General features: G+C 43.0%; 1 protein-coding gene across 1 annotated transcript in view; it reads right to left on the reverse strand.

Annotated features, from left to right (window-relative positions):
- fam124a (family with sequence similarity 124 member A) overlaps positions 1 to 23,359 on the reverse strand; it is a gene marked incomplete at its 3' end in the record, with an annotated part of 44,651 nt that overhangs the window by 10,047 nt on the left and 11,245 nt on the right. Inside the window, exons 3-5 of the mRNA XM_079518678.1 lie at positions 6,065 to 6,300; positions 4,911 to 5,218; positions 3,756 to 4,026 (exon numbers count right to left, since the gene is read on the reverse strand). Coding sequence (XP_079374804.1) covers positions 3,756 to 4,026; positions 4,911 to 5,218; positions 6,065 to 6,300 — 815 coding nt within the window. The remainder of the gene's footprint in view (positions 1 to 3,755; positions 4,027 to 4,910; positions 5,219 to 6,064; positions 6,301 to 23,359) is intronic.

A 23,359-nucleotide genomic window follows, 5' to 3' on the forward strand; every position in this document is an offset into this window, starting at 1 on the left:
TTGCAGTATTGGTACTCTTACTTAAGTAAAACAATCGAGTACTTTTTCCACCACTGATTGGATGTGTATGTCAAGGCCAGAAAGTAGTTCATTGCCAGTGGCGTGCACAGATAGACACTAGGGGGTGCTAGAGCACCCCCTGCCCTTTTGGCAATGTGCCCTTTTGGAAAAAAAAAGAAAAAAAACCTTTTTTTTTTTTCTTTTTTTTGATTTTTCAAAAATAGCAGACCTACAAGCTCGTAGCGCGCCACTCGGTGGCGCGCTATGAGCTTGTAGATCTGCTATTTTTCAATAGCTAAAGCATAACATAATGCTAACACCAAAAGGGGTTCCCGCCCAAAATGGATTAAGGCAACCGGCCGGTTCCACGCGCTGCACAAGGTGCCCTTTTTTAACTTGAGCACCTGCCCCTCTAAATGTCTGTGCACGCCACTGTTCATTGCCACTCAGTAGGCGTTCCTGCATAACTTCCGGGTTTGATGATGACGTCACGCGCATACCCTCTGTACTGTCAGCAGGGGGTTCTGGGTAATGAGGTTGGTGACATGGTAAAGGTCATGATGACCCTTAACCCTAATTCATACTTTGTGGTAATAAGGCCACGTCTCTTGACGGAAATCTGCACGCGGCTCCGGCTCGTGTATTATTACAAATGATCATTTACTCTGTCAGGGCTTAGGTATCTGGGATAAGCCATGAGGTCACACATGGATCTGACCTCAGCAAGATTTAACAGCAAGACAGAGGGGTACATCTTGCCCTTAACCCTTATCCCAAACTCATTTTTTACTATTTAAAAAAACCTTTAAAACCTTTTAAAAAACATTTTAAAATAGTCCAAATCGTCGATCTACAAGCTCACAACGTGTAGATGTAGATCGGCTAGTTGAACTATTTTAAAATGTTTTTCAAAATAGTAAAAAATGGCAAATTAGTTTAGGTATAAGGGATAAGGGTGGCGCAAGATGGGGCCCAGAGTGTTCAAACAATTCGCCAATGATAACTGGAACTTCACTTTAGGTGCAATAGTAAATTGAACTTAATTGTAAGACTTAATAAAATAATCGAATAATAGTAAAACAAAATTGCAGCACTACCAATTATTTAGTTGATTATTAAAAATATATATTTTGCGTTGATTTATATTAAAAAAAGTGCTTTGATGAATCGAAAAAGTAATCGACAGAGTCATTGCTAAGAAAATAATCAATAGTTGGGAGTTCTAAACACTTAGAAAACGTCAGTTGGCTAGTTTAGTCAGAGCAGGTGGCTGCTAGCTAAGCCGCGTGCATGTGGCATTTTGTCATGACAGATTATTGCTGGCCTCACTGGTGAACACAGCGCTGCAGCAATCCCAGTAATGGACAACAGGTTCATCTAATCGGCTTGAACAACTCCCCAGGCCTTATTATAACCCACCCCAATAACTGGAATACACCCTCTGAAACTGACACCCTCCAAACAAGGACCAAATCTGGTGTGTCGTGTGCGTGTGTGTGTGTGTGTGTGTGTGTGTGTGTGTGCATATACACAGTGAAACAATATACAGTATGTATTTCCATGACATAAATATGTGGGTATAATGGTTAGAATGAGTGGTGCAGTACGAATGTGGATACACTGTGATCTGACGGACGGACGGACGGACGGACGGACGGGTTAGGAGTGAAGGCTTCAATTAAGACTTAAGGAGTTCTCCTCCTTTTGTCTGAAGTCTGACGTGTTAATTCTGTCTTCAGCATCTGTTTCCCACCCTCGGAACTACTATGTGCGGTTTCTCTCTCTCTCTCTCTCTCTCTCTCTCTCTCTCTCTCTCTCTCTCTCTCTCTCTCTCTCTGTTGCTTTCTCTCTTTTGTTTCCTCAAACACGTGCTCTCAAGACATGGAAGCACGCCCTCATAAACACATGGTGGGAACAGACTCTCACATAACGCATACATACACAGTAATTGAATTTCTTAGCCGTGCGCTTCTGTGGTTGTGCAATCCTGCCAAGTTCTTTGTGCCTCAGTGCGTGCGTGCGTGCGTGCGTGCGTGCGTGCGTGCGTGCGTGCGTGCGTGCGAATCAATCTAAACAGGCCTGCAGCATCCGGGCTGGAACATCTCGATCATATTTCTATACCGCTGCTGTTTTCACATTTACTGTTGTTAGACGCAGACTTTGTTCCTTCACATCCCCAAGTCTCAGTGTATCTGTCGGGGCTATACTTGGCTTGGATCAGTTTCCTGTCAGCATTCAACACCGAGGGATGCTCTTCGGGTCCAAGTGTGTTTTTTGCCACATGCACTGCAACCTTTTTTGTTTCCAGTTCTGGAGCTCAAAAATGTATTTATATAATCATCCGTGTTTCGCAAGCAATGGGTCGGAGTGTTTTTTGTGTTGACACAAAAAGCCGATTTGTTCAGACACATATGGCGTAGATTCTGCTTTCTTTGTCGATGACAAATGTGACACGTGCTGTGACGAAAAGCTGTATATAGGAGGGGCTAGCGCCCCTCATATTTTTGATATATACAGGTTTGCTACAGTATATACAGGTTTAGTGTTTGTTTTTAATTCAATGTTTGTTTTGACCAGAGATCAGATTCTAAAAATGTCTTCTACATCCTGACAGTTTTCTGAAAAAGCTATGTTTCTATGTCAGTCATTCTTCGATTTCTTTTTTTATTATTTACTATAGTCCTACTAGACCCCAGGAAATTACATCTGGCCACAAAAGATCACAGGATCTACTGAATGTGAAGGTAGCCTACTGGAGGGAAGCCACACTGTGGGCAGTATTATGCGTGTCTTAAGTACCAGGTCTTATTACTTAACTTAAAACCTGGAGGCGTGATCAATGCCATTTGGCTATTCTGAGTGGCCAAACAGCATTGACCACACCTCCAGGTCTTAAGTTAAGTAATAAGACCTGGTACCACGCATAAAACTGCCCTGTGTGTCATAGGCTCAATATGTCAGTTTGACACATTCAGTAGATCCCGTGATCTTTTGTGGCCAAATTAAATTTCTTGGGGTCTAGTAGGACTATAGTAAAGAATAAAAAAAGAAATCGCTATAACATTTTGTAAATAAATACATATTTAGCCCCGTGCTCGAATGCCCCCGCCCCCCCTGTCAAAAACAGCTAAAATCCCTAAAACGAAAGAAAGCAGCAAATGAAAAAAAATCACACTCACCTTTTACTTTCTCTAATAACAACCTAAAACATGAACCTTGGTTGAAAAAAACTAAAGTTGTCCTTTAAGTACAATTTTGAGGTATTTGTACTTTACTTGAGTATTTCCAATTTCCAATACTTTTACTTCTACTCCACTATAATCTCAGAGCCAAAACTTCTACTTTTACTTCAGTACAATTATTTGAAAACTTTAGTTACTAGTTACTTTGGCGATTACAATTTTGATTAGAAACCATACATTAACCACTTCAACCCTATACATTTCGGCCATTTGAAAATAGCCGATCTACAAGCTCACAATGCGTGTAGATTTTGTACACATTTTGAACTTGTGAAATGGCACATTCTGCACAATGAGTACTTTTACTTTTAGTACTTTAAGTACATTTTGATGCTGATACTATTGTACTTTTACTCAAGTACATTTTCAATTCAGTACTTTTACTTGTAACAAAGCAGTTCTAAATTGCAGTATTGGTATACTTTTACTTAAGTAAAACAATTGAGTACTTTTATCCACCACTGGTCATAATAGGTCAGTTTAGTGGAGGACGGTCAACACAACAACACTCACCTGCAGAAGGATCTTATTGCCGTCGTAGTCCTCCGTCTGCCAGCGCACCTCGCTGATGGGGCTGCAGGGCCGCGGCAGGAGGGGCACCAGCGCCCCCATGTCGCGCACCCTCACCTCCATCACCGCCGCCTCCGTGGGCACGGGGCTCTGCCCGCGGGGCAGCCTCTTCAACGACAGCTGGATCTCCGTGTCCGGGTTGGCGTACGTCACGAAGAAGCAGAAGTCCTCCTTCTTCGACTTCTGTGCCGCCACCCTGCGCTGCAGCAGCAGCCTGTACGTAGGGGTGTCAAAAAAATCGATTCGAATTCATTCCCGTTATGAATGATTCATAATTTCCAATTTCCGATTTTTTTTATTTTTGGGATTTTTTTTCTGCTTACAGTTAGGCCTACAGTTTTCACTACATGGTATTTGATATGAAATGTAAGCTTACCCTAATCACAGTAAACATCATGTCTTCAGTCATTTTCAAGTTACTGTATAGTCAGTACTATAGTCACTTCAGTTCAGCACAGCTGTATTGTATTGTAGTATTTGAATCGAGAATCATTTTGAATATTATATTTTGAATCGTTTTTTGGATTGAGAATCGAGTTGAATCGAATCGTGACCCCCAAGAATCGGAATCGGAAGGCATGTAACAATTCACTCAACTCACGATACGATTCGTATCACGATATGAGGTTCACGATACGATTTTTCACGATATTTTAAACAAAATATATTTTCCAGAACATTTTTTTTTTAAAATTTTATATAATTTATCTTCCCCCCGAGCTTTTTTCCACATTTTTTATTTAACTACATTGCAAAAGAAGTAGCATTACTTTTGACAGTGCAGAAACATAATTGCCTTCCTTGATGAGCATCAACGACCATCATCACCTGGGCACAGTCACAGACACACACAGCTCCCCTCTACAGTGCTCTACTACAGAAAGTGACTAATTTCTCTCCAAAAGCACTTGAATATGATGGAATATGACTAAAGCTCACATTTCACATCACACACCATAATTCACTAGCCCCCCCCTCGATTTTTTTATTTCAATAAATCGATTCATATTGTCGGGATTAATATCGATATATATCGATATACGATATATCGTTACATGCCTAGAATCGTGGGACACCCAAAAGATTCACAGCCCTTACCTGTACAGCCGCACCATGTCGGCGTAAGTGTCGTGGCGGCAGTACACGGTGAAGCGCACGATCTCCTTCCCGTAGTGCACCTGCCGCGCCGCCCAGAGTGGCGTGCCGGGGCCCAGCGTGAAGAAGTCCTGGCTGCGCGGCGCCAGCGGCAGCATGCGGCGCCCGTTGCTCACCTTCTCCGTGTGGTGGTAGCGCCACGGGGGCCTCTGCAGCGCGCGGTGCAGCGTGGCGATCGTCTGCTCCTCCTCACCGCCGCCGCCGTCGCTATAGGACTCCTGGAGGAAAAGGACGACCGCCAAGGCCGGCTGCTGCATGGCAGGCCGCCGCCAAGTATAGGGCATTCACTTCTGGTCATTTTTACTAGTTGACTAGTTGACTAGTTTACTAGTCTTTACTAGTCTAGACTAGTTGTTTAACTACCGTAATTTCCGGACTATAAGTCGCTACTTTTTTCCCATGCTTTGAACCCTGCGGCCTATACAACGGTGAGGCTAATCTATGGATTTTTACAGCTAACGGCCACTAGGGGACCTTCTGAATCTATCTCTATGGCTTATAGTCCATCTTCATCTCGCCGCAAAGCGGGCACCTATATGGGCTATAGTTCCAAACATTGGAACTATAGCATGGAGTGGAATGAGCACTTCCGCATTCCATTGTTACAATGGGAGTCAACGCTATAGTGTCGCCACTGTCTTACTAGATTACTCTGGTACCAACAAGGTCGACTAGTGGATTTACTAGTTGAATAGTCGACTAGTTGCTTAAAGGAGAGTTCCGCACAAGCTGTTTTCTTACCGTATATGAAGACACGTATCCATTCGTCATTGAAAAAAAACAAGAAAAAAAAACAAATTAGCGGATTTACCGTCCGGGTGGATCAACCGCTTTCAATCGCGTGATTTGTTTTAGTTTTAGTGTACATCTGTTCTAGATGATATGACAGGTTAGTCCATGCAGGGTTGTTGCTGCACTGTTCTTGTTCTACATAGGCTGACGTTAGACCCCTCCTACGCTTTTCTTAAAGGACCAGCGCCCTATATGTTTTTTTTTGTTTAATATATATATACAGTATATTTTTGTCAATATACATATTATCAACATGATTTTGTAAAAAAAAACGGTTAGGAAGAAATTCCCCTTTAATGCCCTACCGTCAAGCCGCAGTTCGGTTGCCGGGGCTTCAGCCGGGAGGAACGCTGGGTCGAGGAGGATGTGGAGGCGCGCTCGGAGACGCGGAAGAGCTGCAGCTCGGGGTGCACCCATGACAGCACGGCGTCGGCGGCGCGCTGCAGCGACGGGCCCTGGCCCGGGTCGGCGATGAGGTGCACGCTCACGAGGAACGGGTCCTGGTGGTGGAGCGCCCCCTCCAGCGTGGATGACTCACCACCTCCACACCCAGCAGCAGCACCACCATCGAGCCACAGAGGGGGAGGAGGACAAGAAGAAAGGCCATGATGGGAGAGGAGGAGGAGGAGGAGGTGGAGGAGGGTGGGGAAGAAAAGAGAAGGAATCATAAGAATTGAAGCCCACTGAATTTTGAGAACCAAGTTAAAACCAAGAAATAAACATCACAGCTTAGTTAAGTTAATGTAACTCTGAGAGTGTACAAATGGAACCAAATGGACCCGTTAGGGTTCATTTGGTTCCATTTGTACACTCTCAGAGTTACAGACCCATAAGGGCCATCGAGCCACAGAGAAGAAAGACCATGATGGGAGAGGAGGAGGAGGAGGAGGAGGAGGAGGGTGGGGAAGAAAAGAGAGAAGGAATCATAAGAATTGAAGCCCACACTGAATTTGAGAACCAAGTTAAAACCAAAGAAATAAACATCACAGCTATGCGTGGCACGAGACACACACAAAAGGATGCGAATGCATCACAGAGCAACCGGTATATAATACGCCGGCTTGGCTTCACTGCGGAAGATCTCTCATCTTGGGCCCGGCTCCTTTTTTCATGCCAGACATCTGCATTTCGTCCCGTCTCCACTTCCCCTTGTTTACCTCTTAGCAATTCTCTCTCCCTCTCCTTTCCCGCCCCCTCCTCCCTCCCGAACTAATCTCTCATTACCATCATTCTCGGTTTCACTTCTTCTCCACATCTAACACCATCTTTCTTCCCATATAACCATCCTCCCTCGGAACAGTGTTTCTTTGCAGTCATTAGTGGCATTAGGAGGTCATTAGTGGAAAACCCACAGAGGAATGTTCCAGACCACAGCAGGGAACACTGGTAGCAGCAAGGTGTATCTTCCACCCTGAACCTGTGACCCGGAAAAACAAGGCCCTGCAGCCCGGGCTCAGAATTTGCTCAGAATCTTCTCGAAAGGATAGCCCCTTGAGATGCAGCATCTCATTTTAGAGGGGGTCCCGTACACAGGGAAAAACATGACATACAGTACAGTGCAGTTACACAAATAGACAATACAGACATGTACAGATACAGTTAGCTTGCTCATCCTCTCCCACCCACTCCCCCATCCCCCCCAACTCTCTCTGGACAAGCATATTGAGAGTACAGTACAGTGACTTGAAACGGGGGTCAGAAGTAAACAGCAGTACGGGCAGTGTTAGTAGCAGGCTGCACCTCCCCTAGCTGGCTCTCCCCCACCCAGGGCAGGTATACTTGCCAAACTAACATTTGCACCAATGTTATGCTCCTGAAATGCCGAGTCCTTGGGAGAGTATTTTTCTTTTCTTTTACCTGAAGCCACAAACTATGTGTTGTTTTTCCCCTCCGCTATACAATGTTGAATGTACACAGATAAAACGCACACATGCCAACTTAATTCCCATTGCTATACACTACAGTATGTCCTCTCGTTCTCTCTTTTCAAGAAAGTCTTTAACCGGCACTCGTTATCTTAATTCTCTGGGGGCTTGTCCCATTTCGTTTTTGAAGGCCTTGAAGGCTGGGGGGCACTGCACAGGGCGAGGGAAAGGACACACAGTGTCCTTATCCCATTTTGAGCGGGAACCCCTTTTGGTGTTTTAAACATTACGTTATAATTTAGCTATTGAAAAATAGCAGATCTACAAGCTCGTAGCGCGCCACCGAGTGGCGCGCTACGAGCTTGCAGGTCTGCTATTTTTGAAAAATTGTGAAAATATTTATTTCAGAAAACTGTAGGATTTAGAAGATTTTTTTTTAAATTTCGAGGTCAGGCCTAACGGCCAAGCTACACCAGGCTTTTCTCGCGCGTTTACCCTAAACGCGCGGCCCGCGCGTGCGTTTTTTGAAATAGGACTGGACCTATAAATTCAACGCACGCGTTTAGGGTAAACGCGCGCGTTTTGTGCGAGAAAAGCCTGGTGTAGCTTGGCCGTAAATGGGTTATTGGACACAGGAGGGGTGCTTGGGCACCGCCGTCACCAGGCTACTCTGTTGGCCCCAGATGGGAGTACAACAGGATCTGTCTCCTGAGACCCTTTGGCCTTTTTGCTAATGGACGACTTTCTACTTGACCAAAAACGTGACGGTCTATATCGACCTTTCGGATCACGTTACGAAGACCCAACTCTTCTGTTGTCTTTGGTCTGAACAGGACGTTCAAGCACTTGCTGGTAATCAAACTATAGGGCTGCATGGGCAATATATCAATATTACGTCAATATTGTGATATGAGACTGTATCAATATATTATATTGATTGGGGTTTTTGGATGTTGCAATATCGTGATGTATCATGAGTATTGGGTTTTAATCATTAAGCCCTTTTTCTTTTTGAATTATGCAAATGTTTTGAAATTAGTCAATATGTACAAGCTCAGCTCACAACACTCTCAATGTCATGAGCCAGCCATAACGCCAAACCTTTTCTGACCCCCATTCCCTCCATATTTTATTATTATTGCGAAGAGCATAAAAAATGCATATCGTCGCTGTCGGGAGGATACCACTTAACTCCATTTTTGAGTTTTTCTTTTCTTTTTTTTTAATAATTAACCGTATTAAGCACCCTTAAAGGACCACTTCACCACTTTTCAACCTATCTTCATGCCATTTTACCATGATTATTAGTGAGGACCTATCCTCACTAAAACACAGTTTTTTTCCTACCCGGTCTGTGTCTCATACTAGGGCTGTGGGCAGCTCAGAAACCCGTCCACCAGTGACACATCGATGGGGAATCCAAGCTAATAGAAACGGCAGGATTTCTATTCCTGAAAAGTTGCAATGCGATAATGGTTTATGTTATGTTTTAACAAATATTGAACCAATGGAAAGGATCGAAAACTGCTTCAGAGAGAACCTCTCAACTCCATTGCAGTCTGGCCCTGCGGATTAAGTCTGCTAGGAGCTTTTAAGTCTTCTCTTAAAACTCGTTTTTTTCCTCCATGGCTTTTAACTCTGTCTGATCCTGGATTGCATGTTGGTTTATGGGTGACTTAAATTACAGTAAAACTGTGTAATTGCTGCTCTTTTGTTTGTTTGTGTTGTTATAGGCTACCATGTTATTTTTCTTGGTTTTCTTTTTTCTTTTATCTGATCTTGTACAGCACTTTGGTTGACCTTTAGGTCTTTGTAAATGTGCATAAAGTTTGATTTGATTTAATTGCATCCTCAAGCTGTCTGTAAAATCAACCAACTCCACCCCCTCTTCCCTGCAATGCCACATGAGGGCTGTTGCAATAGAGCGCCGAAGTCCTGACTCATCATCTCACATGGTTCACGGAAGTCATTTCTCTATGGAGAATAACATGGGGTGATCTTAAAAATCGTCTCATATAAGCATTGTGGTTAAAAAATAAACAAAGTGTCTCGGCGAAATTGTCCGGGGAGGTGTCTCTTGTGTCGTTTACGACCGCCAGTCACTCATTATTTGACTGACTGACAGCAGTAACATTAGCGTTTTCTCTCAGTCACTTGATTCTTCATATCCATATGAGTGAAACGGCCGGGATGACATGTTTATTTTTCAAACACAGCTCTTATATGAGGCGATCTAAAATCCTCCCCGTGGGGATTACAATGCAAATAAAAAGTACATGAACCCGTGGACTTATAGCGCCCTCTACCGATATTGACGTCAGACTGCGGTGCCCTATGATACTCGCGGAGCGAAAGATAAACTTTAAACGTTAGCAAGGCAGGGGGTTTCAAGAGTATAGAGAATAGATCTGAATTTGGCCCAGGAGGAGATGAGAATAGAGGTTTCCACCATTCCACAAATCGCTATCATTGTGTTTGGTGTGTAGTTCAGCACGCTAAATCCAAACAGACGCTTTTGTGGAATAAACAAATACTTTAAAGCTACTTCTGAAAGGATTAAAAGACCCAAATTGTTTACTTTAACAGACTTTGCAGAGAAATAGTAGTATAGACAATGTTACGTTAACACAGCCTAAAGTTAAAACATGACATCATGACTGTACTAGTAGCCTATACTACCCTGTCCCACATGCTGGGCAGATACAATATAATGGCTTGATGCTACAGTAGCTTACATCAGTGTTGTTTTTGACAGCAAATTTAGATTAGTTTTAGTCAGTCTCTTGAATAGTTCTCATTTAGTTTTAGTCACATTTTAGTCACCTGGACATGTCTTAACGTTAGTCTAGATTTAGTCGACTGAAATGTATTTTGGCGGGCCTTGATGCCGTTGTAATGACTGTTTTTTAAACCGATCTTGATCCCTACTGAGCTTGTAGATCTGCTATCTTGTCCATTAGTCCCTTCTTCACATTTCAGTCCACTTTTTGTTTGTTGACGAAATTGTCAATATATTTAGTCTTAGTTTTAGTCATCATAGCTTAGTTTTCATTTAGTTTCCATTTAGTTTTCGTCGGTGAAAAAAGGTAGTCGACGAACATTTTTCGTCTTAGTTTTAGTCGACAAAATCAACACTAGCTGACAATAGACATTACAATAAGGCTAAGGGGCAGGGACGTGCAAAGAATGTGACAGGGGTGAAAAATAGCGAAAATAGCAGATCCACAAGCTCTCAACGCGTTTCACTGAGAGCTTGTAGATCTGCTATTTTCAAGGCACAACCCAGCAACTTTTTAGCTACTGCTACTGATGTGGTGTATGTCATAGATTTCTAAACAAATTCTGTCAGCGTAAAATGCTACGTTCAAGTTCCGAATAACCCAATTCTCCATGTATGCTGCCTTTGGCTTTTGTGGCCCGCTCTGGAATGCCCTCCCCTTGGCTGTTAGGCAAGGGGAGGGCTTTTAAAAACACACCTGTATGTCAAGTGCTTTTCCTAATTTCAGTTTTATTTGTATATGTATGTAGGCCTATGTGGGTGTATATATATATGTAGATATATATGGATATGTATGTATATGTATATATTCATTTATGTGTTTTGATGTGATGTTGTGCTTTGTTATTTTCTGATGTTCTTGATGTTGTTTATGATTGTTGCATGTTTTAACCTGTCTGTAAAGCACTTTGTAACTATATTATATTAAATTATGTTTGGAAAGGTGCTATATAAATACCATTCATTCATTTGGAGAAAAACGTGTGCAAATCTTTGAATATATATTCTTTCACAGCGAACGTTTTAACTCATATGTTTGCTTCTGGGGGGGTCCTTGGAAAGACACATTTTCAGATGGGGTTCGCCCTATACATACATATAGTTCTGTGGGTGCTTGACATGAAAATGTTTGAGAACCACTGACATAGAAATGGGTTTTTCAGAAAACTGTCAGGATTTAGAAGACATTTGTAGAATCGTCCTCAGGTCTCACACATCGACTCACTGGCCTTGGAACGTCTCGGAATCCCCCAGGAGGAAGTCACTAATGTTGCTCTGGAGAGGGAAGTCTGGAGCACTCTGGTGGAGCTGTTGCCCCCGCGACCCGACTACGGATAAGCGGTTGAAGATGGATGGATGTCCTCAGGTCTAAATGGGTTTTAACCCATTTGGGCGGGAACCCTTTTTGGTGTTTTAAACATTATGTTGTAATTTAGCTATTGAAAAATAGCAGATCTACAAGCTCATAGCGCGCCACCGAGTGGCGCGCTACGAGCTTGTAGGTCTGCTATTTTTGAAAAATCGTGAAAATATTTATTTCAGAAAACTGGAGGTCAGGCCTAAATGGGTTAAGCTCTTATGTCTTCAGGCAAGGCTGATGTTCTGACTTTGCTAAACGCCATCGCTGTTGGGCAGAAAGAAACCTTGCATGTCCAAAACCGTTATCTCTCAGGAAATGTGAACCTAGTGTTCCAACGGATCCAATGTGGTTTAGTCAAAAGCTCTTCTTAATACTTTCATATCGGAGGATTAATATTTAATTATTAAACCCAAAGACAGACTTGCGGGTATTGCATAACCAGGTATGCGTGCCAATTCCCAACTTTGTATCGTTCCTGACTTGCGTGCGTGGTGAGCTTGTATAGAACAGGTATTTCTGCTACTTTTGTGCGACACTATCATATAACAAATTATGTCATATAGAGGCATTCATTAATGAAAAAGAATATATATGGAAATAGAAGGTTTACTGGCCAACAGCAACGATACGCTACATGCAAAAGTTGCCCCAAGCCCCAAAAAAGGCATTCACTTCAAAGGTGGTCCAAAATATACCACCACTATGCCATATAAATGCACACAATTGTAAGCTATTTACTGTATGTTGGTCATAAGGTGACCATTCCGTCTTTAGTGTTAACGCACAAACACATGCATGCAGCTAATTAGCACAGGTGATGTACAGTAAGGTGAGATAAAACACATTTTATTGCCTCTCCAGTGCATACAGTACTATGAACATATGACAACGATTAGCAGTGCAAACTCAACCTCAAGGCCTCAGAGCAAGTGTGTGTGTCTGTGTGTGTGTCTGCGTGCGTGCGTGCGTGCGTGCGTGCGTGCGTGCGTGCGTGCGCTTGCATATAGCAGTTTAAGGTTTTAGCTAACTTGGCCATAGATGTAAGTCAAAACAACTGGGGCAGGAAATTCAAGCGCAGGGGCCCTTATTTCGTCTGGTTAAAAAACGAGGGGGGAAAAAATGATTTGAGTTCCATTGCTAACACGTCACTTTTGACTGGTGGTGCCCAGTACATTACAATCTTAATGGTTTGGACTTTCAAATGAAGTTCTGTGAAAGCGATTTCACGTTTTGTACTTCATTTATAATTTCAAAAGATTTCAAACGAGAACTAATTTGCGTTGGTTTGTGGTTACACAGGAATGTGATTCCATGTTACCTCTATTAGGTTTCCAGTATAAGTCATTTTACACTTGGTTGCATGATTGCATGATCTACAAGCTCACAACGCGACGCTCTATGAGCTTGTAGATCGGCTATTTTCAGCAAGTGTAAAAACAGTCATTACGACTAAAATGTGACTAAAACTACATGAAAACTATTCAAGAGACTATGACTAAAACTAAAATCAAAATATGCTGCCAAAAACAAACACTATGGTACACAGGAAATGCTTTTCACTTTTCACATTATAAACTTTGACTCCTCTCGTCTGTATAATCTGTTCGTCACCATGCATTGAACGAACACTAGTGTAAATTATTGTCTTGAGGAGGAGTCAGACCATCTAAAATATAAAAACAACCACACCAAAACATTTCAGAGAGAAAAAAAAAAGAACACACATTTGGTCTAAGAAAAAATGTCACCTTGTGGTATAGACAAAGACGATGGTGACCCTTGTTTGACTCCCTCTGTCTCTCATTTAATCCATTCTGGGCGGGAACCCCCTTTTGGTGTTTTAAGCATTACGTATATATGCTTTAGCTATTGAAAAATAGCAGATCTACAAGCTCATAGCGCGGCACTCTGCTATTTTTGAAACATCGTGAAAATGTGGCACAAATCTTTGAATATATATTCTTTCAGAGCGAACCTTTTTAACTCAAATCTTTGTTTCTTGGGGGGAGGTCCCTGGAACAACACATTTTCAGATGGGGGTCGGCGGCCAAATACATATATTTTTTGGGGTCCTTGACGTGAAAAACTTTGAGAACCCACTGACATAGAAACATGCAGGTATTTCTGAAAACTGTCAGGATTTAGAAGACATTTGTAGAATCGTCCCCAGTCGGTCTAAATGGCTTAAACACATACACAGTGTGAATGGCCCATGCCGAGGCTAAGAGACAACACTGTTTCAATTAAGCCATTAAGAAACAGCCGACAGCAGCACATTTAGCTTGGGGATCACTTCACGGGCCTGTGGTCCAAACCTCATCTGGAGAATGCACATTTGGTAACACTTAATTCAAAGTGCTTTACGGCATATAGCCTGCATCTCATATGTCACTTCAAATCGAAGGAGAATGCAATTGCGTGCGTGCGTGTGTGCACGTGTCGTGTGTGTGTGTGCGTGCACTTGCGCGTGTGTGTGTTTGCGTGCACTTGTGCGTGTCGTGTGTTAGGTGTGGGTGGTCTTGGGTGCATCAGGTGCTGTTCAACTTGACTGTGTGGAAAAGGACCTTGACTTGACGTCATCACACACACACACACACTTTGGTGCTGCTGTGTAAAATGATACTGGGCAGTAGTCACTTTAAATGCGTCATCTAAAGAGTTCTCTCGGTTTTCACTTCTAGTAAGTAAGAGTGAATGAGAAACCTGGCCAGTATGTTTGATGAAAGGCAAAAGGGGCTGGTCGGCGCTGGTGAGAATAACCCCATTGAGCCAATAAATAAAATGCCTTTCTCTTTGTACACACAGATGGAGACTGAATGCAAGCGTGGGATCTTTGAGACTGAGACTCATGTGCTCATGATGATGTATATGCGTGTATGTTTTTCATTTCTACATATGTGACCAGATTTGACTGAGAGCCTGCCATCGCGTGAATTCCAGCTTTTCACCAGAGGAGAAAAACTTTACATTTTTCCAAAATTATTTAATAACACAGGCAGACTCTTCACATACTAGAGCATGTCTGAAATAAGTGTCAGAGCTGAAATCGACATGTAAATATGAAATAAATGCTTAAACATGTAGGTGTAATGTTAGAGTCCACAGAAGTGAACCTTTCAAGCCTGTTTTCTCAACTCGCTGTTTCTCTGCAAGACATTACTCTATAAGCCATATCTCCAAAACTGGTGGGTCAAACTGAACAACCAATATGTCAAATTGAAGCTATGATTCCCTGCTTTCACGTGACAAAAAAAAACAAAAATTCAAAAAAATCCAATGGCAAATCTGGTCACATATTATTTAGTGTTAACTTATCTTCTATATGAAGTTGTGTGGTGGTGCATGGTTCAGGCAACCGTTTCTGTGTGTGATAGAAAAAGCTTCCGTTTTCAGCTTGTTTCAATGGATAAAATGTTATTTTAACCAAATCTGTATGGTAGACGAGTATGTTATACTCTATGTTATACAATATAACTAGCACATCTTTAGCGGTAGGATGCCGTCTCTTGCATTGAGAAATGTATAGACCCAATGGTGTAGGGTAGGACGCCTACTAGTCGAAAAATTGCGAAAATCTACAAGCTCTCAACTTGTAGATCTACAAGTTGTAAATCTACAAGCTCTCAACGCGTCGCAGCGCGATGCGTTGTGAGCTTGTAGATCTGCTATTTTCGTTATTTCTGTCCAAAAGTGCTCTCTTAACGGGATTTCAGCCCCTGCCTCTCTACTCTGCATTCACACAGTTCTATGTGAATGCATGTCAAACAGAGGTCAGTCTGTCCTTTCCTGGTAAATATACAAGTGACTTGTTCAATTTGTTTAGTTGCCTGGATGGATGCACATGTGTTACTGGTTCTGCTAACGTGCCATTTGTTTTTCCAGAGTGGGGCGTTTTTGTCCAACGCAGTGGATGAAGTCTGGATTCAAGAGGCAAGTGTTTTGGGTTGCAGTGGAAGAAGACTCATCGTTTTTTACCACACTGACAAACACATGTTCACACCCAGCTGAATGCGATTAACGCACTGGCAACGCAATACACACACACAAGTACATACCACATGCATACATGCAGTGGTGGAAAATATAAGTATAATTTACTCAAGTACAATTATCCTACTATAAATGCGCCACGTGTGTGTACGGTGGTAATGCACGTAACTCGAGAACCGTTCGCCCCACCGACTTCACATTCGACACACGCGTTCCACACCCCCACAGGGAGTGCAGTGCCCGGTATCGAGTCGGGCGGACCCACGGTTCTCCAGAACCACCACAAAAGGCTCTGCTCAGGCTCTGCCAGTGGGAATCCCCTCAGTGGGAATCCGCCTCACCTGTGCAATTTCCAGCCTCTGCCTCAGCCAATTGATTGCCATGGAAACCCCACACCTGACAATTGATTAGCCTACTTAACCAGTCCACTTGACAACGGGTAGGTCTATTATTAGGTGCCCAAGTTGCATCATTCTCAATTAGGCCGGTAGCCGATGGGCACGTACACTCGTACAGGATAGTATTTCCAATTTTCAATACTATTACTTCTACTCAACTACATCTCACACTGTACAGTATACTTTACTTTGGCTATATGAAAATAGGAGATCGACGAGCTCTTAGTTACAAGTAAAAGTCCTGCAGTACTGAGTCAAAATGTATCAAAATATACACGTAGTTTAAAGTACCACAAGCCTATAAGTATTCATTATGCAGAATGTCCCATTTCTAGTTTTCAAAATGTAGAAAGATCTTTTAACCCATTCTGGGCGGTAACCCCTTTTGCTGTTTTAAGCATTATATTCTTTAGCTATTGAAAAATAGCAGATCTACAAGCTCATAGCGCGGTACCGAGTGCCGCGCTATGAGCTTGTAAGCCTAAGTATATGCAGAATATCCCATTTCCATTTCTAGTTTTCAAACTGTAAAAAGATCTTTTGAAACCGCAGTACTACTATAGCCTTGTGATCTTGTAGATTGGCTATTTCTGGCAAAGAGATGGTGTAGAGGGGAAAAAGTACTGAGCCAACCCAGGTCGTTTTACCGTCTAGAGGGTTTAAGACAGTGATTAAGTAAATCAAATGCCAGTACTTTTTTCCACCACCGCACGCACGCACGCACGCACGCACGCACGCACGCACGCACGCACGCACGCACACAGATAGATGTATGAGTATACATCTGTGTTTGTCCCAGCCAGCAGCCATCTGCTACACACTGACTACACAGTCAAATTTGCAGTGTTCATTTATCCATTTCATTTCATCTGTAACTTGCGTTCCAGCGGGTCCCCTGCAGCTAAATGATTGAGAGGTACTAGTAGGGACCAAAGGGGCGCTTAGAGCCTGTAGCCTGAGTATACTATAATGGTTACATTTGTACACTGTAAAAAAAAAAAAAAAAATTCTGTTTTGCATGTGTCTATGGGGTTAATTAAAGATGTAGTGCCGTGATTTCCCCCCCTAAAACATGATCATCAGGTATTATGATTATACTAGGAGGAAGATTTCTTTCAAAAAAGTGTACAGAAAGTGTTAAAATTATGTTTTTATGTGGCCACACCCACCAGTTCATTAAGTATACCTGGTTTTCACCTTAGCACCACCCACCTGAACTTAAGCATCGCCCACAGCTGTTGTTGCATGATAATGGGGGTGGGGGTTAGGGTTATGATGTCATGTCACTAAAATGGTGTTATTTCCATTGGGCATTTTGACTGAAAGGCTTTCAGCTTTCAGGAATAAAATACACAGGGAAGACATTATTTGAATATTATAACCACACCTGGGGGTCATTAGAGTAATGTTAACTCCATAGACACATACAAAACAAAACAAAAATCACGGCACTCCATCTTTAACACTACTCTAATGGAGCCCCGCAGGTGTGGTTAGAATATTCAAATAGCCTATGTCTTCCCTGTGTATTTTTGGTTTATTCCTGAAAGCCTTTCAGTCAAAAGTCGAAATAACACCATTTTAGTGACATCATAACCCTAACCCCTCCCACATTATCATACAACAACAGCTGTGGGCGAGGCCTCTAACATTGGCAATGTTACATGATAAACATGACTTATTTCTTTTAAATGTCATTTTTTTATGAATAGGCCTATTTGCATTATGAATCACACGTGTCCTCCTCAAGTCTGTATTTATGTCCATTACACACGGTCTGGTATGTTTTGGAATACTTTTATGTGTTCATATGTGCATAACCGCGTAGGAAATCACTACTCATTATATAGAGCACTATAGGGGCGCCCGCTGGCCTAGCGGTCCAGGCACATGCCACATATAGGCACACTGGCCTGTGACAGCGCGCCGCGTGTTCGAGTCCCGTTCATGGCAACCTCCCACTTTCCTGTCTATCTTCACTAAGGCAAAAAGCAAAACAAAATAAAATAAAATAAATCTATATAGAGCACTATATCTAGACACAAGTTTGTAGTGGTATATTGACAGAATTATTGTATGCAGTGATGTAAATAGGTGTTCAATGTAATGAGTCCCGGGATGCAGGGGTGGTCTTTTAGATGAGTCCCAGGGACATTTGATGAGTCCCACTTCAGCGCCGTTAAGAGTCACATTTTGTCATTTTTACAAATTGCAGCATTTAACTCCCATTTCATTTTATATGGTTATAATGTGGGACGTGCCTCGAGGACCTCCCTATAGGGAGGCATCCTAACCAGATGCCCCGAACCACCTAAGATGGCTCCTTTCCAGGCGAAGAAGCAGCGACTCTACTCCGAGTCTCTCTCGTGTGACTGAACTTCTCACCCTATCTCTCTAAGGCAGGGGTTCTCAACCCGTGAGGGGGGGGGGGGGGGGGGGGGGAATTGAAATTAAGAGTTTACATAGTACTTGGTACATGCATAAACTTAATGATTATATCTGGTTTCAGTATTCATTTATGATATATTTTCTCATAAGGTTATTTTTGCAGTCAGTTTGTATTGGTGGTGAGGAGGGGGGGTGGAGCGGAGGTCGCGAGAAATGGCCGAAGCATTTCCGGGGGTCCCCACTCCCCAGCCAAAAAGGTTGAGAACCCCTGCATGCTCTAAGGGAGATGCCAGCCACCCGTCGAGGGAAAACTCATTTTGGCCGCTTTGTATTCGCGACCTTATTTCTTTCGGTCATGACCCCACACTCTGCAAATGTTTTTATTTTATTTATCCCCCTGACAACCGCTAGTTCCCTAGTCCTCCTAGTCCTCTCTATATAGGGAGTAGGGAGTAGTGGATGAAGGAGTGATTTGGGACACGGTCCGATGAGCCCGTCCATGTCCAGCACATGGCCGTCTTTGTTTTCATAGACTGACCTCTGTCCTGTTTAAAACATGCACCCTCTGACCCACAAACATTCATCACTCTGATGGGAGGCCCGCTGTATGGCTGTTATGCACACGTGCACGCACAAACACACGCACAAACACACACACACACACACACCCATTTGGGTGCCACTTTTATTTGTGAAACAGTGAAAACAAACATGAACAATTGCTGACACAAAATTCCTAGATACTGTTATTTATGTGTGTCTGTAATATAGAGTATAAGCAGCACGTTGTGAACAACGCGAGTTGCCTGAGCATCGTTTCCATCAACTGACCCGGAATGGAATGCCTATGTGATCTTACAATAAATGAACCACGGCTCTGTGTGTAAATGGTAAATGGTGCATTTACAGTATATAGTGCCTTTATTCAAGGCGCTTTACAGAGATTGTGCATTACATTCACCCATTCACACACCGATGCCGGAGGAAAGTTCAAGAAACCATGCAAGGCATCGGGAGCGATTAGGGGTTCAGTGTCTTGCTCAAGGACACTTCGACACTAGCCTCGGAAACCCAGACGTTTTTATTTCCAGGGAGAGAAAAAAAGTCTGGGTCCGAGTCCACTTCAATTCGGCATAGAGTAGCGCAAACATCGCTCACTCTCTGCTGATTTCTGATCGTCTGCACCTTTGTTAAATTGACACACACGCACACATGTACACACACACACTCCTCTCTCTCTCTGTCGCTCTAAGTAATTAGTCTCATGTCGCGCAGCTGCGCATAGTTTCTCCCGGCGGATCCTGCCGGGAGCTGCCTATGCCATAAAAAGCATAGGCGAGTTCCAGGCTACTTCGACACCAACTCTGGTGGAGCCCGGGTTCGAACTGGGAACCTTCCGGTAACTCTACCCCTGAGCCACTGCTGCCACTTTTCACAGTCAGTTTGCACTCTTCAGATACAGACAGACAGACACATGTCTACATTACTGTGACATGCAGCCGCGCAATGACCACCATCCTGTGCCGTCTGTAAAATAAAATGATAAATAGATACAGAGATGCAATGACAGATATGACAGATATCCATCTATCCATCCATCCATCCATCCATCCATCCATCTTATATAATAACATTTTGTGCCCAAGTTCAACCCAACTTCCCAAGGTCATCCGTTAACAATTTCCCTCCCAATCAATGTGATCTATTATATCGCATAATTACCCACACTGTACATCATTTCCTGTTCATATACAGTAATTAGAACGGGTAAGGCCTAGCTAGTCTTTGTAAACAGACGCTTTGTGGAGATATGTGATAGCTAAGCTTAATAAACAGGTTTGTGCAGCTTTGTGCAAATAACCAAAAAAGGATGTAATTATGCCTTTCTCTAATCTGTCATTGAATGCTGACAGTACAGCATCAAGTACAAAACGCATGTGATGCAGTGCTATGCTATTATTGCAGAGGTTGTTGGTTCAAACTTTGACCTTTGACCTTGGTGCTTTTCAGAACTAGTAGTTTGTACCAGGCTGTCATGATTCACTAAAGAGCATGCAAGACAATGGACTAAATACAGAACGCACGCACGCATGCACGCACGCACACACACACACACACAAACACACGCACACACAGAACAGCGCAGGATGGCTCAGTTTGTTAAGACATTCTCTAGATGTTCCTAGAATCATTGTTGGAGGTTCAAACCCAACACTTCCTTATAAGGAGAGATTGAACAACTTTCAGTCAAATATGAGTATAAAAGGAGACACTGAAAAGGCCCATTCAACACTGTGATGGAAGACAATTAAGGGGAAGGGGGTGAGTCTTAATGTGTTAAGACAATCTGTAGATGTTCCTAAGAATAGATTGACGGTTCAAAGTGACTCCAACGCAATGAAGGCTGATATCCAGAGCATGACTGAAAGCCCTCTAGGTAAGTGTACCTAGAGGTACCTAGTGAGTGTGACAGTATACCATAGGGTAGCGGTGACGTTCCTCTGCAGGGCCAGAACAGCCGGTTCAAGCCCCCCTGAGTGTGACTGTACCATAGGGTAGCGGTGAGGTCCCTCTGCAGGGCCAGAACAGCCGGTTCAAGCCCCCCATCATGCCAACCTAAATTACTCCATCACAATGTTTCCAGGGAGTTCCTGTTGGTGGGTTATGGTAAGAAAAATCACCCAACTGCACTTTTACAGATCTATATATTGATGCCACTAACATTTAAACATGTACTGCAGTTAAACAAGAATAGAATAGAATTCAGTTCTCGACCAGATGAAGACCTTAAACTGTTCTAAACGTGTTAGCAATTATTTGTATAGAATAAAATGTGTTTTAACTTCCTCTCCTCCACATATTTGAGTGTTCAGATCTCCTTTTCCTTTTTAAGAATAGAATAGTTGCCGCCTCCTCCTCCTCCTCCTCCTCCTCCTCCTCCTCCTCCTCCTCCTCCTACTACTACTACTACTACTACTAATAATAATAATAATAATACTAACACTACAGTAGTAGTACTAGTTATACTATTTAAACAGCTATTAACAGCTATTTTGAATAGCTTTTAACAGCTATTCACCGCCAAGGCCTGCAATATATTACAACGACACATATCATCGCGTGCGTGTGCGCGTGTGCACGCGTGCGTGCGTGCATGGAGTGGGGGGCTATTATTGCGATAAGGCGGCGGACTGGCCGACTACAATGGGCTTGCGACTGATCTGCCGTGAGGTCAAAGGGCAGGAGTTAGAACCACCTGTGTAAACATCACTCTGCTCTCCGTCGAGACCTAAATATTGCTAGACGGTGAGACGGGGGAGATGAGTGTTGATATGCACCTTCGCACACAGACACGCCTGAGTACATAATACAGTACAGACAGACACATGGACTGTACTGTACACGCACACATAAACAAACATTATGCCTTGATGGATGCAAGCCATGCAGCACACACACACAGAAACACGTTCCGCATTTGTCCCTTGAAATCACCCCTCAACGGCTTCTGACAGACATACTAGGGGGTGGAAACATGCATCCAGCAAGCCCAACCCAAGTATAGTCACTTTGAGTGGCACCGCACAAAGCCACAAACGGAACTCCTCACCAACCTTAATCCGGTCGTTTTAACGGACGATAAGATGCACGTCTCTCATTGCAGAGGTTGGTGGTTCAAACTTTCCAATCCAATCCAATCCAATCCACTTTATTTATAAAGCACATTTTTATACAACAAGGTTGAAACAAAGTGCTGTACACAAAGAAATACTAAAAATATCAGGGGGAAAAAAAGCAACAACAACAAAACAACAGTACATAAACAGGGCAACATAAGGACAATGCAGTGGAAGCAGCAACTCTTAATCGGTATGTTCAAACTTTGACCTTTGACCGTGGTGCTTTTCAGAACTAGTAGTTTGTACCAGGCTGTCATGTATCACTAAAGAGCATGCATAGTGCATACAGTAACATACACAGTAAAGTCCCAAAGTATTCATTTATCCATTTATATACACTCCCAGAGTTAAATTAATTAGCGTTGATTGCCTCTGGTATACACAGATATTCTGTCTGGAGGTGCTCTGCAAGACTGCCTCCACCCTGTCGAGCGATAAGAAAATCATTTTCTTCCTCATTGACTCTCCATCTGTCGTTTGGGGGAAAAGGGCCTTAACCCATTTAGGACACCAGATTCTACAAAATGTCTTCTAAATCATGACAGTTTGCTGAAAATATATCAGTGGTTTTCAAAATATTTCATGTCAAGAACCCCAAAAATTATATATATTTGGCCGCACCGACCCCCATCTGAAAATATGTTGTTCCAAGGACCTCCCCAGAAGCAAACATTTGAGTTAAAAAACGTATTCCAAATTCGTGCCACATTTTCACGATTTTTCAAAAATAGCAGACCTACAAGCTCGTAGCGCGGCACTCGGTGCCGCGCTATGAGCTTGTAGATCTGCTATTTTTCAATAGCTATATGACATAATGCTTAAAACACACCAAAAAGGGGTTCCCGCCTAAAATGGCTTAAGTGTTACTATATTGTGAAAGTCAGCCGTCTCGTGCAGCGCTTGCCTGCATGGCTGGAAGAGCAAAAAAAGTGTGCTCATGCCTCATGTGCACTGCACATGCACATGCCTGTGTGTGTGTGTATGTGTATGTGTGTATAGCAGCAGAAATAATATGTCGTTCCACTTGCCATGTCTTGTATTACGCTCTATAGCCACGGGACCACCCTCCTCGTTGCCCCTGCAAACGTGGGGAGTAGACCCCGTTTTCCGAACTCCTTCCCAGTCTATTATCGATGTCCC

This window comes from Electrona antarctica (assembly GCF_951216825.1).
Source record: "Electrona antarctica genome assembly, chromosome: 13".
NCBI classification, from domain to species: domain Eukaryota; kingdom Metazoa; phylum Chordata; class Actinopteri; order Myctophiformes; family Myctophidae; genus Electrona; species Electrona antarctica.